The sequence below is a fragment of the Bos indicus x Bos taurus genome, chromosome 21 (genome assembly GCF_003369695.1).
Source record: "Bos indicus x Bos taurus breed Angus x Brahman F1 hybrid chromosome 21, Bos_hybrid_MaternalHap_v2.0, whole genome shotgun sequence".
In the NCBI taxonomy this organism is placed as follows: domain Eukaryota; kingdom Metazoa; phylum Chordata; class Mammalia; order Artiodactyla; family Bovidae; genus Bos; species Bos indicus x Bos taurus.
In genome coordinates, this window is record NC_040096.1 from 30,998,625 (window position 1) to 31,011,221 (window position 12,597).

Below are 12,597 nucleotides of genomic sequence, written 5' to 3' on the forward strand. Positions count from 1 at the left end.
CCGACTTCAGTATTCACCTTCTGGTGTAGTCTTCGCTTGTGTTGTTGAAAGAGGAACAGGCAGGGTGGGGCCAAAACCCGGGGTCTGGGGATCAACTGGGCAGGATGGAGGCGGGGCTATGAGCTGGAGGGGCGGGGCCAGACAGGACGAGGCGGGGCTTGGGCGGGACAAGAGGTAGTGGGGCGGGGTTGGGGCGGGGCCAGGCTCCCGAGTCTCCTCACGCTCCCTGAGCCCGCCCAAACCCGCCGGGGACTGGAGGTTACCCTGGCGCCAGCGGAGGAGCGGAGCACCGGGTCTACTGCAGCTGCTGGCACTTGGCTCCAGCTCACACTCCCGGTTCTGTTTCTCGGGTCCGCGTTCCCCGCGCGACCGTCGTGTGGCGGCTCCCTGCGTTGACGCAAGGGTCCTGGTCGATGGCTGCGCCGGGGTGGGGGCGCTGGGTCCTCGGCCTCGGGCCCCTCCTGCTCCAGGTCTTCCTCCCTTTCCAGCTGGTCGCAGGGCGCTGGGGTCCGGAGGGCGCGGGGGGCGGCGTGCGCCGAGGTGAGCCTGGGCGGCGGAGGGCGGTCTGGGGCGTTCGCCCTCGAAGCGGGCGGAGGGGCTCGGAGCGGGCGGAGTGCGGCTGGCTGGGACCTCGGGGCGGCCGGGGCAGCTCCACGCCGGTACCCGGAGGTTGCAGCCGTCACGGAAAACCTTGTAACCGAGGGCGGTTATATTCTTCTCCTGGGGGCTTGGAGTGAGGTTTCAGCCTAAATGCTCAGATGTGTTTATTTAAATGTAGAGAAAAGGCCACTTTGACTTTTGTTCCATGACTCTCATCAGTCTGGGTGACTTAGTATATATATACTTCGATACAACTTTTTCAATAAAAGATGCCCTCCTTATCCATCAGGGCTTTACTTTCTTGGTTTCAACTGGGTTTCCCACGTTGTTACTTTATTCTCAGACGAGTATGGAGGCTCCTTCATACTTGCCTGTGAATAAAGGGGGGTCGAACACCCCACTGTGAATAAAGTGGGGTGAATAAAGAGTCGAACACGACTGAGCGTTGCGCCCGCACACACATCAAGGCTCCTTGGGTTTAATACTAGGGATTAGGATTTGATCTGATTTGATTTACCGCTTGTCCCTGTCCTCTAACTTGACCCTTGGCGTTTCAAATCTTTCCTTTTGCCGATGATGAAAAGTGTGAATTGTGTAAGACTGGGGAGCGGACTAACTTGGCTGCAGAGCTATATCCATCCTGAATTCTTCCTTAGCATCTTGGAATAGAGTTTTTTCTTCTAGCCTTCTCTAGTTTAAAATGTTTGGGACAGGAATAGAAACAAAAGAAAATGCTTAGTACTTTTTCAAATTGAAAGCTTTAGAAAGTTTGTCAGCCCTCTCAATACCTTGAAGAAAAAATACTATCGCTTATGGAGCGCCTGTAAGTGTGATCGCCTGGAGAAGGGAATGGCTACCCACTCCAGTATTCTTGCCTTGAGAATTCCATGGACAGGACCCTGGCAGTCTACAGTCCATGGGGTGGCAGAGTCAGACACGACTGAGCGACTAACACGCACATGTTCCGTTAAGCAGGAGATAAAAGCTGAAGTTCACTACGCCAGTATTTCAGTTTTTATGAGTAAGGAAACTTTATTTGGGTATAAGCAGAACCTTTTCTTGTCTTTCCTTCCTTAAGGTTTTAAAACTCTGATTCCTGATTCTAGGAAGTGATAATCTTGAAGACTAGAATTATTTATTGCAGCATGTGTTGCTTTACAGTGACTGTAGAGAAATAATTAGGTGAAGGATGATTTAAACAAATAAAATCTGGTGCAGAAGGTGTCATAATTTAACAGAAAGAAAGGAGTGTGATTTTGGAGACAGGCAAACCTGGGTTCAAATTATGACACTTGTGTATCTTCACTTGGACAATCTTGTCTCAGCTGTCCTCCTCCTTTGAAAAACGGATGATACTGCTTACCTCTCAGTTGTTTTCAGGATTAAATAATACACGTGAAATGCCAAGCACTGTGCCTGACACTAGAAAATAGTAGTCTCTATGCCTTTTGGAGAAAGTGGATAACTATCATGTTGTGTTACATTTATATATATATTTTTTCTCTTGGTCCCACATGAGCTTCTTAAGAACTGTGATCTTATCCTGTGTATCTTTGTATCTCTTAAGACCTAGCTTATTGTAGCAGTTCAGTAAATGTTGGTGGATGAACGATGGAACAGTAAGATCTCTCTGGATATCAGTTTCCTCATCTGTAAGATGAGTGAGCATTAAAGGCTTCCCTCTCTAGCTCTAAAATTCCAAGAAACTGTTGCTTTTAGCACGTGATCATTTGAAGAGTAATGTTGAAAAGACAATGGAATTGCACACTGGCTAATTTATATGCTTTTGTGTAAAACTGCAGAAAGTGAAAGTCACTCAGTCGTGTCCGACTCTTTGCGACCCCATACAGTCCATGGAATTCTCCAGGCCAGGGTACTAGAATACCGGAGTGGGCAGCCATTATTTCCTTCTCCAGGGGATCTTCCCAACCCAGGGATCAAACTCAGGTCTCCCACATTGCAGGTGGATTGTTTACCAGCTGAGCCACCACAGAAGCCCCAGAAGTACTCCATTAATTTGCTGTGTTTCCTTGGGCATATTGCTTGACCTTACTGAACCATTATTTCTCCATCTTTAAAATTAGAAAGTGATAATAGATTTCAGGTGCTTCCAATCATAATTAATTTTACATTTACATTTTATTGTTTTCATATTCATCCTAGGACCTTAATAACTCTTCCTTGTGGTTTCCTGAGAGCCAGTCTCTAGGAAAAGAAAATGTCTGGTCTGCCAGCTGCCATACTTATTTAACTGGTGGAAGGTCACGGAGCTATGAAAGAGTCTCAGGAGGCAATTTTGTCTATATTAAAGAGTAGATAATTAACCTAGTACATTAAAAGAATATAAACCTTTTAAACCAACCCGACCCTGATTAGGAGAGGGATTTATGGAAATTAGTCATTGGTCAGTTATATTTCTTAGCTGTATAGTTGTGAGACATTTTCAGTGGTTGAAACTTTATTTGTAGTGACTGAGTTCTGTTTCATTCAAAGGGAAATAAAATAATTATATTGTGGAAAATGAGAGCTATGAAAGATTTTTTTCTCCTCACCTTTAGTCATTTTCATTAACATATTAAGAAGCTAATAAAATACACATATAGTGACTGTCCTCTTTACTTTTATTATGATTGCTGCTGCTGCTGCTGCTAAATCGCTTCAGTTGTGTCCAACTCTGTGCAACCTCATAGATGGCAGCCCACCAGGCTCCCCCGTCCCTGGGATTCTCCAGGCAGGAATACTGGAGTGGGTTGCCATTTCCTTCTCCAATGCATGAAAGTGAAAAGTGAAAGTGAAGTCGCTCAGTCGTGTCCGACTCTTAGCGACCCCATGGACTGCAGCCTACCAGGCTCCTGCATTATTATGATTACATCCAAAAGAATGTCGAGATGCATTATGTAAGGACACAGACTCTTCACACAGTTTAATTGAAAATAAAAATTATTTTTGTTTTCTTGCAAATGCTAAATATGCTCTGATTAGACTGAGCACCTGGAAGATAGGGTTTTATTTGTGTATCTCCTGATACGTTTCAGTACCTGAGTTTGTAAATGTAGCCTGTTGATGGAACCTTAAAAAGGTTTTCAATCATTTGTCAGAATAAGGATTTTTCGACCTATAATGTACAAATTAGATCTAGTAAGTAATTTTTTATAATTAGGATATGAGTTTTTTAATACGTAATTTCACTACAGAACATTTTTCTCTAATAGCATTACATTTCTTCCCTAAAAAATTGGAATTAAATTCTTTCAGATGTAATTTTAAATTTAATATTAAATAAGCATGTCTTGACAATGAGAGTTGGTGAATATTCCTTTTGGAAAAAAGTTTACAAAATGCGTCTATAAAACTGCTCTCCAAAGTGGCAAAGGTGTGGTTTTATAATGGCAATAAGACAGAAGAGATTCTTTTTAACGGTCTTTTTCTGCTTGGTGACTAAAATTTTAATTTAAATGTTTTGTTTCCACTTTGGGGACGCCTGATATCATTTCTTCTAACGGTGTTTGATTCAGTGACCACATGCTCCTTTCTTCTAAAGGAGAATTATAGTCTTTTGCCAATAAAAATAGGAATTAAATATGAATATTTGAATTCTGACAAAAAGAACAATATAACCTTTTAAAGTTAATGAATTATTTTTGGCTCTGCTGGGTCTTCATTGCTGCTCGTGGGTTGTCCCTAGTTGGGGCGAGCAGGGGCTTCTCTGCAATTGCAGTGCTTCTCATCGCTGTAGCTTCTCATTGCGGGGCATGGGCTCTAGAGTGCTCATGGCACATGGGCTGAGCCTCACGGCCATGTGGAATCTTCCCAGACCACAAGATGCCTGTAGTACCCGCTGAAAAATATCTCCAGATATTGTCAAATGGTTCTTTGGAGCAAAATTGTCTCCCTTTTTCCCCACCCTTGAGAATCACTGCTCTTAGTCTTGTATACCAGGGCTTCTCAAACTTTAATGCATACAAGAATCTTCTGGGGATGTTAGAATTGCAGCACTGATTCAGAGACATGGGCTGAGCTTCTGCATTTCTAACAAGCGCCTGGGTGGTGAATGCTCCTGGTCAGAGTACCACACACTGCGTAGCAACGTTGCAGACAGTTTCCCATTCATAGAAAGTGGGTGGATTCTCAAGAGGATGCAATGATAGTAATTATGAAAATAGAGGATTTACAATGAACTGTAGCCCAAACAGGAGAAGACTAATAAGAAGTAAGCTCCATCCCACCAGCCTAACAAATAGAGCCATCTTCCTTTTTCATGTTTCTCCCAGGCCCCACTACTCATTCATATTTGGACAGTCCTAAGGAGGAATTTTGCAAGAGTCTTATCAAGGTCACACAGGCTATAGTGAGCTGAGGCAACTTCATGTTCTGGCGGCTGTTTTAGTTCATGACACTGGAAATACATTAGCTCATAATACATATTTATTGCCTGTTGAGAGGTTTGTGGTGTCAAATTACGATAGTGAACTCTGCATTTATTCAATATGATGATGCTTAAACTTTTAAAGTGTGCAAGTTGTCTCTTTTTGAAAACTATTGACTAGACCTAAATTTAACACCACCTAAGGTCATTTTCTTACAGCCAGTGTTCTGAGAGTCAGGGCAAGATGTTAAATTAGGTTTACTAAAGCATATCAGTTACAGAGAAACTTTATCCAATACTTCTGTGATAAAAATCAATAGAAAATATAATGAAAATCCTTGAGTAAAAAAAAAAAAACCTCTGCATTTCATTTATAACACTTAAAATAATGATTGGTAAGCATGCCTACTTGCCACATTGACAATGTTGGATATAGTATGCATTTCTTCTCATTTACAAAATGGTTGATTATGTTCACTTTTTTACCTTGCTATTGCTTAAAATAGACCTCTTTGGACTGCAGCAGAGAGGATCTTTTAAAAAGTATATAAGACACTTTTTGTTAACTTAAAAAAATACAAGGAGACTTGTAGGGGAAGATTACTCCAGGAATGTCTTAATTATGAATTGAGGGTATATAATATATATCACTCTTACAAACTTTTTAGATATATTATTTCATTCTATGATGACCTGTAAAGAAGAAATGGAAAGCTATTGGCAGTAACCAGCAAAATTGAAAACGTGTACCCTTGACTCAGCACTTCTACTTCTGAGAGTAGGTGTCATGGAAGTCCTTGTATTAATACAAGGATTTAACTTGTATGTTAACTACAGCATTTTTTCATTGTAGAATTGTAAGAAATAATCAAAAGCTAACCACAGTATAAATGCCTACCAGTGGTGAGAGCTTACATAAATTATGATACAGCCATAACCCAGACCACTTCATGTCTTATGAAGAAAGCATGGAGATGGATGGATGTACATTGACATAGAGAATTGAATGAAAAAAAAAGCAAGTCGCAAAACTTAAAAAAGAAAACATTTGTTCTTCCTCTGTGTGTGAGTGCATTTTAAGATGGCCACACAACAAACTTAAAAGTGGCTAGCCTTGGAGAAAGGGAGATAAAGAGGAGGAAATGGACAGTTTCTACTTTTCATGTGCTTTTGGTTGGAATCTTGACAGTGATCATACGTGACTTTTGTAATGAAAGTATTATTTTGAGAAGAACAGAGACAAATCTGGGTCCTAGTTCTACCTCTGCTGCCTTCTAGCTACTGTTAGACCAGTGATTCTTAAAGATTCTTCTTAAATCTTTGGCATCTGCTGCAACTCTGGTATATTACAGCCTAACATGTGATACCCAGTTTAGTTTATTCTTTCATTCATTCAGCAAATGTTGAGTGGCTGCTTCCTGTGTCAGTCTTGGTGCCAGAGGTAGAGCAGAAAACTCTGGTGCCTGGCTTCCTGGGGGACATACTGAAGACAAATTTGCATATTTATTTACTTTCATCAGATCATACTATTAAACAGTATGGCTGTGCAGAGAACACCCCACAATGTGAAGGGCACTCCCTGCAAATGAGAATATGGCTGCAGCCCTGAAGTCTGACACAGCGTTACTCAACACTATTGAGTTTGGGCTGGATAAATCTTTGTCACAGGGGCTGTCCTGTGCACTACTGGTGGCTCAGATAGAAAAGAATCTGCCTGCAACGTGGGAGACCCAGGTTCAATTCCTGGGTAAGGAAGATCCCCTGGAGATGGATATGGCAACACACTCCAGTATTCTTGCCTGGAGAATTCTATGGACAGAGGAGCCTGGCAGGCTATAACCCATGGGATCGCAGAGTCGTACATGACTAAGTGACCAACAGACACACCGTGCCCAACAGGATGTTTGGTAGCATCCCTGGCTTCCATCCACTGCTCACACCACCCCCTCCATGTGACAGTCCAAAACATCACCAAACATTTTCAACATTTTTCCAACAGATAGTCTTGTTTTATTTAAGTAAGTTAGAAAGTGGGGACACATGAATTTAATACCTAATTACTGGTGCCAAGTATTCAAATCACAGTTTTCAGCTTTGCAGTTTTGCATCCTTTCTTAATCACCATACTAAAGGATCAAGCTGACATTTCTTTGAAAATATGTGTGGTTTCAATAAGTAACTTAAAAGTGAAACTTTTTTGATAAGTCATTCTTTTAATTCCTTAAACTTGAGACGATACCAGAGTAATGCTACTTGAGGAGTTACAGCTGGATTTGTGAAACCCAAATTTCAGTCTCACAGAGTTAATAACAGTATACATATTGTACCTTTTATGTATTCAATTTAGTTTTTTCTGTCATTATATTTTTAACTACTTCAGAAGAATTGTCCATTAGTTTTTTGTTCTTATTCTTGTCCTACTTTTAGTGTGTTTCACTGCTAGGTTCTCTTTGTTTTTCTGAGATAATGTGATTCATGTGCTATTAGTAGGTTGGTATTCTAATTATTATTATTAGCTGTAAAGGGTAGAGACTTGAGGATAGCTTTTCACTGAACTGTCATTGCAGTGTTGAGGGTGCCCAGTGCCACAGATATGTTATTCCTTCATTATTTTTTTTTTGCAAGTTTCCATTTTCTGTGGTATTCTATGGGGAGATGATCTTTGTTAGGCTATCAGGAAAGTTTTATGTAGAAATCAGAGCTCTACAGGCAGTAATTGCTTTGTGATAGTACTTTAGTGTATTTGCCTTTTGAGGTCTATCAGTTATCCTTACTTTAGCAGTCATTTATAGGCGAATAAGAATGACTGTGCTGGCACTTACAGGCACAGTTTTCCTTAATCCTCACAATAACTTTATTAGGTTGGTATTGTTTTACACCAGTTTTACAGATGATAAAACTAATATGCAAAGAAGTTATATCTCCAGGTCAGACAATAAGTATTAGAGGATAGATAGAACCCAACTCGTGGACTTAAAATCTACTAGTTCTTAGCCAGCATGTTATATTGCCTCTCTTCATACTCAAATCTGAGTAGCACAAGGCCTCTCTACCTTTAAAAAGATGTCTAGTGGGACTCTTAATCCTTAATAGTGAACTTCTGTAGCTCTTGTGACAGTTGCTTTCACAACCAAGGATGAAATTCTGAATTACTAGAAATAAATGGAAATTGTCAGATGGTATTAACTTCTTCATCTGTTCATGTATGCATTCAACACACAGACCATCTGCTCTGTGCCAGTATGTTGTTAGGACCTGGGGTTGTTGTTCAGTCGCTCAGTCGTGTCTGACTCTTTGCAACTCCATGGACTGCATCACACCAGGCTTCCCTGTCCTTTACCACCTCCCAGAGTTTGCTCAAACTCATGTCCATTGAGTTGGTGATGCCATCCAACCATCTCATCCTCTGTCAGCCCCTTCTCCTCCTGCCTTCAATCTTTCCCAGCATTAGGGTCTTTTCCAATCAATTGGCTCCTTACATCAGGTGGCCAAAGTATTGGAGCTTCAGCTTCAGCATCAGTCCTTCCTTTTCCTGAATATTCAGGACTGATTTGCTTTAGGATTGACTGGTTTGATCTCCTTGCTGTCCAGGAGACTCTCAAGAGTCTTACCCAGCACCACTGTTCAAAGGCATCAGTTCTTTGGTACTCAGCCTTTTTTATTGTCCAGCTCTCACATTTGTAAATGACTACTAGAAAAAGCATAGCTTTAAGGGTCCCAATTTCTCCACATTTTAACCAAAAAACATGTTATTATCTGTATTACTTATTATAGCCATCTTAGGGGGTATGACATGGTATCTCATGGCTAAAGGTTTTGAACATCTTTTCGTGTAATTATTGGCCTTTCTTTCACTTGCTCCTTGGAGGAAAAGCAATGACCAAACTAGACAGCATATTAAAAAACAGAGAAATTACTTTGCCAACAAAGGTCCATCTAGTCAAAGCTATGGTTTTTCCAGTAGTCATGTATGGATGTGAGAGTTGAACTATGAAGAAAGCTGAGTGCTGAAGAATTGACTCTTGAGAGTCCCTTGGACTGCAAGGAGATCAAACCAGTCAATCCTAAAGCAAATCAGTCCTGAATATTCAGGAAAAGGAAGGACTGATGCTGAAGCTGAAACTCCAATACTTTGGCCACCTGATGTAAAGAGCCAATTGATTGGAAAAGACCCTAATGCTGGGAAAGATTGAAGGCAGGAGGAGAAAGGGACAACACAGGATGAGATGGTTAGATGGTATCACTGACTCGATGGACATGAGTTTGAGCAAGCTCCAGGAGTTGGTATCGGACAGGAAAGTCTGGCGTGCTGCAGTCCATAGGATTGCAAAGAGTTGGACACGACTGAGTGACTGAACTGAACTGAACTATCTGTTTTTAAATTGATTAGGTTATTGAGTCTTTTATTATTCAAGTCCCTTGTCAGATGTATAATTTACAAATTATTTCTCCTGTTTCTCTCTTTAAGTAGTAAGGGAAGAAAAGCTACTCTTAACTTAGTACTGTGATCAGCACTAAGTATAATGCTGTAGGAATGCCAAACTAAAGAAATGATTCCTGCATTCCAGGACATTGGTTTCCTGGAGACCCACGATTTATGTGACACAATTGAAAAATAGTGCAGAGCAATACAGTAAGTCCCTTACATATGAACCTTCAGGTTGTGAACTTTTAAGATGTGAACGTGCCCCTGTATGCCAACTGTTGTACTGTACTTCTATATTTTCAAGGTACTCTAAGATGAAAAATATTTTATTTTTTGTGTTTGTTTCTTATGTATTATTTGTGTGCAAAGTATTATAAACCTACTCAGTACAGTACTATTCAGCTGTGTTAGTTGGATATCTAGGCTAACTTTGTTAGACTTACGAACAAATTTGACTTATGAGTACACCCTCAGAACAGAACTCATTCATATGTAGGGTACTTTCTGTATAGTAATTGCCACAGGATTCCTAGGAACCTAGGTTGAAAGTGATTGCTTTAAAGTATTTATTTTGGGTAGGATGAGCAAATGTTAATTATTCACAACAAATTTTTAAAAATAATTTTTTAGTTTGATTCAGTTTCTATAGAAGTTAGCTTATATATAGTATCACATTTTCTGAATCAGTCCTTACTACTAGATGGTAAATGTGGATTTACCTGTCTTTGAGTACTAGTGCATTTCCAGCATTTGGCATAGTGCCTGATACAAGGCATATTCTGTTAAATGTTTGTTGAATGAATGAGCAAACATTGGTGGGGCTTGAGCTGTCAGGGGATATAACCTTAAACCTCTTTTCCAGTTGTCATGAGGTGGAAGAAGTTAATGTGGAAAGAGGAAGAGGCTGCGGGGAGCTGAGCTCTGCCGCTGATGAGCTCTGTAGCGCTGGCCTTTCTGGTCTATATCCTCATTTGTTAAGTAAGGGGATGTGCTGGATCATCTCCTTCTTAATATTTTGGGGTTTATGAGCAGTATAAACTGAAAACACTTAGAACCAGATGAAGAAACATAGCCTCTAAGTAGAGTGTGAGTGCACCATTAAGTTTCTGTGCTAAAATACCATGGACCTTTGCACCTATCATTTCTGTAACATTGAACTAGGAAACTGTTATTTCTAGTATTGGATGTACTGAGAAGGTGTTCACAAGGTAGCACCTTAAGGGTTCCCATTAAGTAGAATGATTATCATTTTATTTATTTATACCCTATCTACTTCCTTTCAAACAAAATTTAAGGTGGCAATTCGAGTTAGTATTTTTTTTCCCCTAAGACAAAGTTTCCTTCAGTTCAGTTCAGTCCAGTTGCTCAGTCGTGTCCAACTCTTTGCGACCCCATGAATCGCAGCACACCAGGCCTCCCTGTCCATCACCAACTCCCGGAGTTCACCCAGACTCACGTCCATCGAGTCAGTGATGCCATCCAGCCATCTCATCCTCTGTCGTCCCCTTCTCCTCCTGCCCCCAATCCCTCCCAGCATCAGAGTCTTTTCCAATGAGTCAACTCTTCACATGAGGTGACCAAAGTAGTGGAGTTTCAGCTTTAGCATCATTCCTTCCAAAGATATCCCAGGGCTGATCTCCTTCAGAATGGACTGGTTGGATCTCCTTGCAGTCCAAGGGACTCTCAAGAGTCTTCTCCAACACCACAGTTCAAAAGCATCAATTCTTCGGTGCTCAGCCTTCTTCACAGTCCAACTCTCACATCCATACATGACCGCAGGAAAAACCATAGCCTTGACTAGACAGACCTTTGTTGGCAAAGTAATGTCTCTGCTTTTGAATATGCTATCTAGGTTGGTCATAACTTTCCTTCCGAGGAGTAAGCGTCTTTTAATTTCATGGCTGCAATCACCATCTGCAGTGATTTTGGAGCCCCCAAAAATACAGTCTGACACTGTTTCCACTGTTTCCCCATCTATTTCCCATGAAGTGATGGGACCGGATGCCATGATCTTCGTTTTCTGAATGTTGAGCTTTAAGCCAACTTTTTCACTCTCCACTTTCACTTTCATCAAGAGGCTTTTTAGTTCCTCTTCACTTTCTGCCATAAGAGTGGTGTCATCTGCATATCTGAGGTTATTGATATTTCTCCCGGCAATCTTGATTCCAGCTTGTGTTTCTTCCTGTCCAGCGTTTCTCATGATGTACTCAGCATATAAGTTAAATAAGCACGGTGGCAATATACAGCCTTGACGTACTCCCTTTCCTATTTGGAACCAGTCTGTTGTTCCATGTACAGTTCTAACTGTTGCTTCCTGACCTGCCTACAAATTTCTCAAGAGGCAGGTCAGGTGGTCTGGTATGCCCATCTCTTTCAGAATTTTCCACAGTTTATTGTGATCCACACAGTCAAAGGCTTTGGCATAGTCAATAAAGCAGAAATAGATGTTTTTATGGAACTCTCTTGCTTTTTCCATGATCCAGCGGATGTTGGCAATTTGACCTCTAGTTCCTCTGCCTTTTCTAAAACCAGCTTGAACGTCAGGAAGTTCACGGTTCGTGTATTGCTGAAGCCTGGCTTGGAAATTTTGAGCATTACTTTACTAGCATGTGAGATGAGTGCAATTGTGTGGTAGTTTGAGCATTCTTTGGCATTGCCTTTCTTTGGGATTGGAATGAAAACTGACCTTTTCCAGTACTGTGGCCACTGCTGAGTTTTCCAAATTTGCTGGCATATTGAGTGCAGCACTTTTACAGCATCATCTTTCAGTATTTGAAATAGCTCAACTGGAATTCCATCACCTCCACTAGCTTTGGTTGTAGTGATGCTTTCTAAGGCCCACTTGACTTCACATTCCAGGATGTCTGGCTCTAGGTCAGTGATCACACCATCATGATTATCTGGGTCATGTAGATCTTTTTTGTACAGTTCTTCTGTGTATTCTTGCCACCTCTTCTTAATATCTTCTGCTTCTGTTAGGTCCATACCATTTCTGTCCTTTATGGAGCCCATCTTTGCATGAAATGTTCCCTTGGTATCTCTAATTTTCTTGAAGAGATCTCTAGTCTTTCCCATTCTGTTGTTTTCCTCTATTTCTTTGCACTGATCGCTGAGGAAGGCTTTCTTATCTCTTCTTGCTGTTCTTTGGAACTCTGACAGAATGTGATCCACTGGAGAAGGGAATGGCAAACACTTCAGTATTCTT

General features: G+C 41.1%; 1 protein-coding gene across 1 annotated transcript in view; it reads left to right on the top strand.

Moving 5' to 3' along the window:
• Nucleotides 1–244: 244 nt before the first annotated feature.
• CHRNA5 (cholinergic receptor nicotinic alpha 5 subunit) overlaps nucleotides 245–12,597 on the top strand; it is a 28,065-nt gene continuing 15,712 nt past the window's right edge. Inside the window, exon 1 of the mRNA XM_027521180.1 lies at nucleotides 245–540. Coding sequence (XP_027376981.1) covers nucleotides 414–540 — 127 coding nt within the window. The 5' untranslated portion in view covers nucleotides 245–413. The remainder of the gene's footprint in view (nucleotides 541–12,597) is intronic.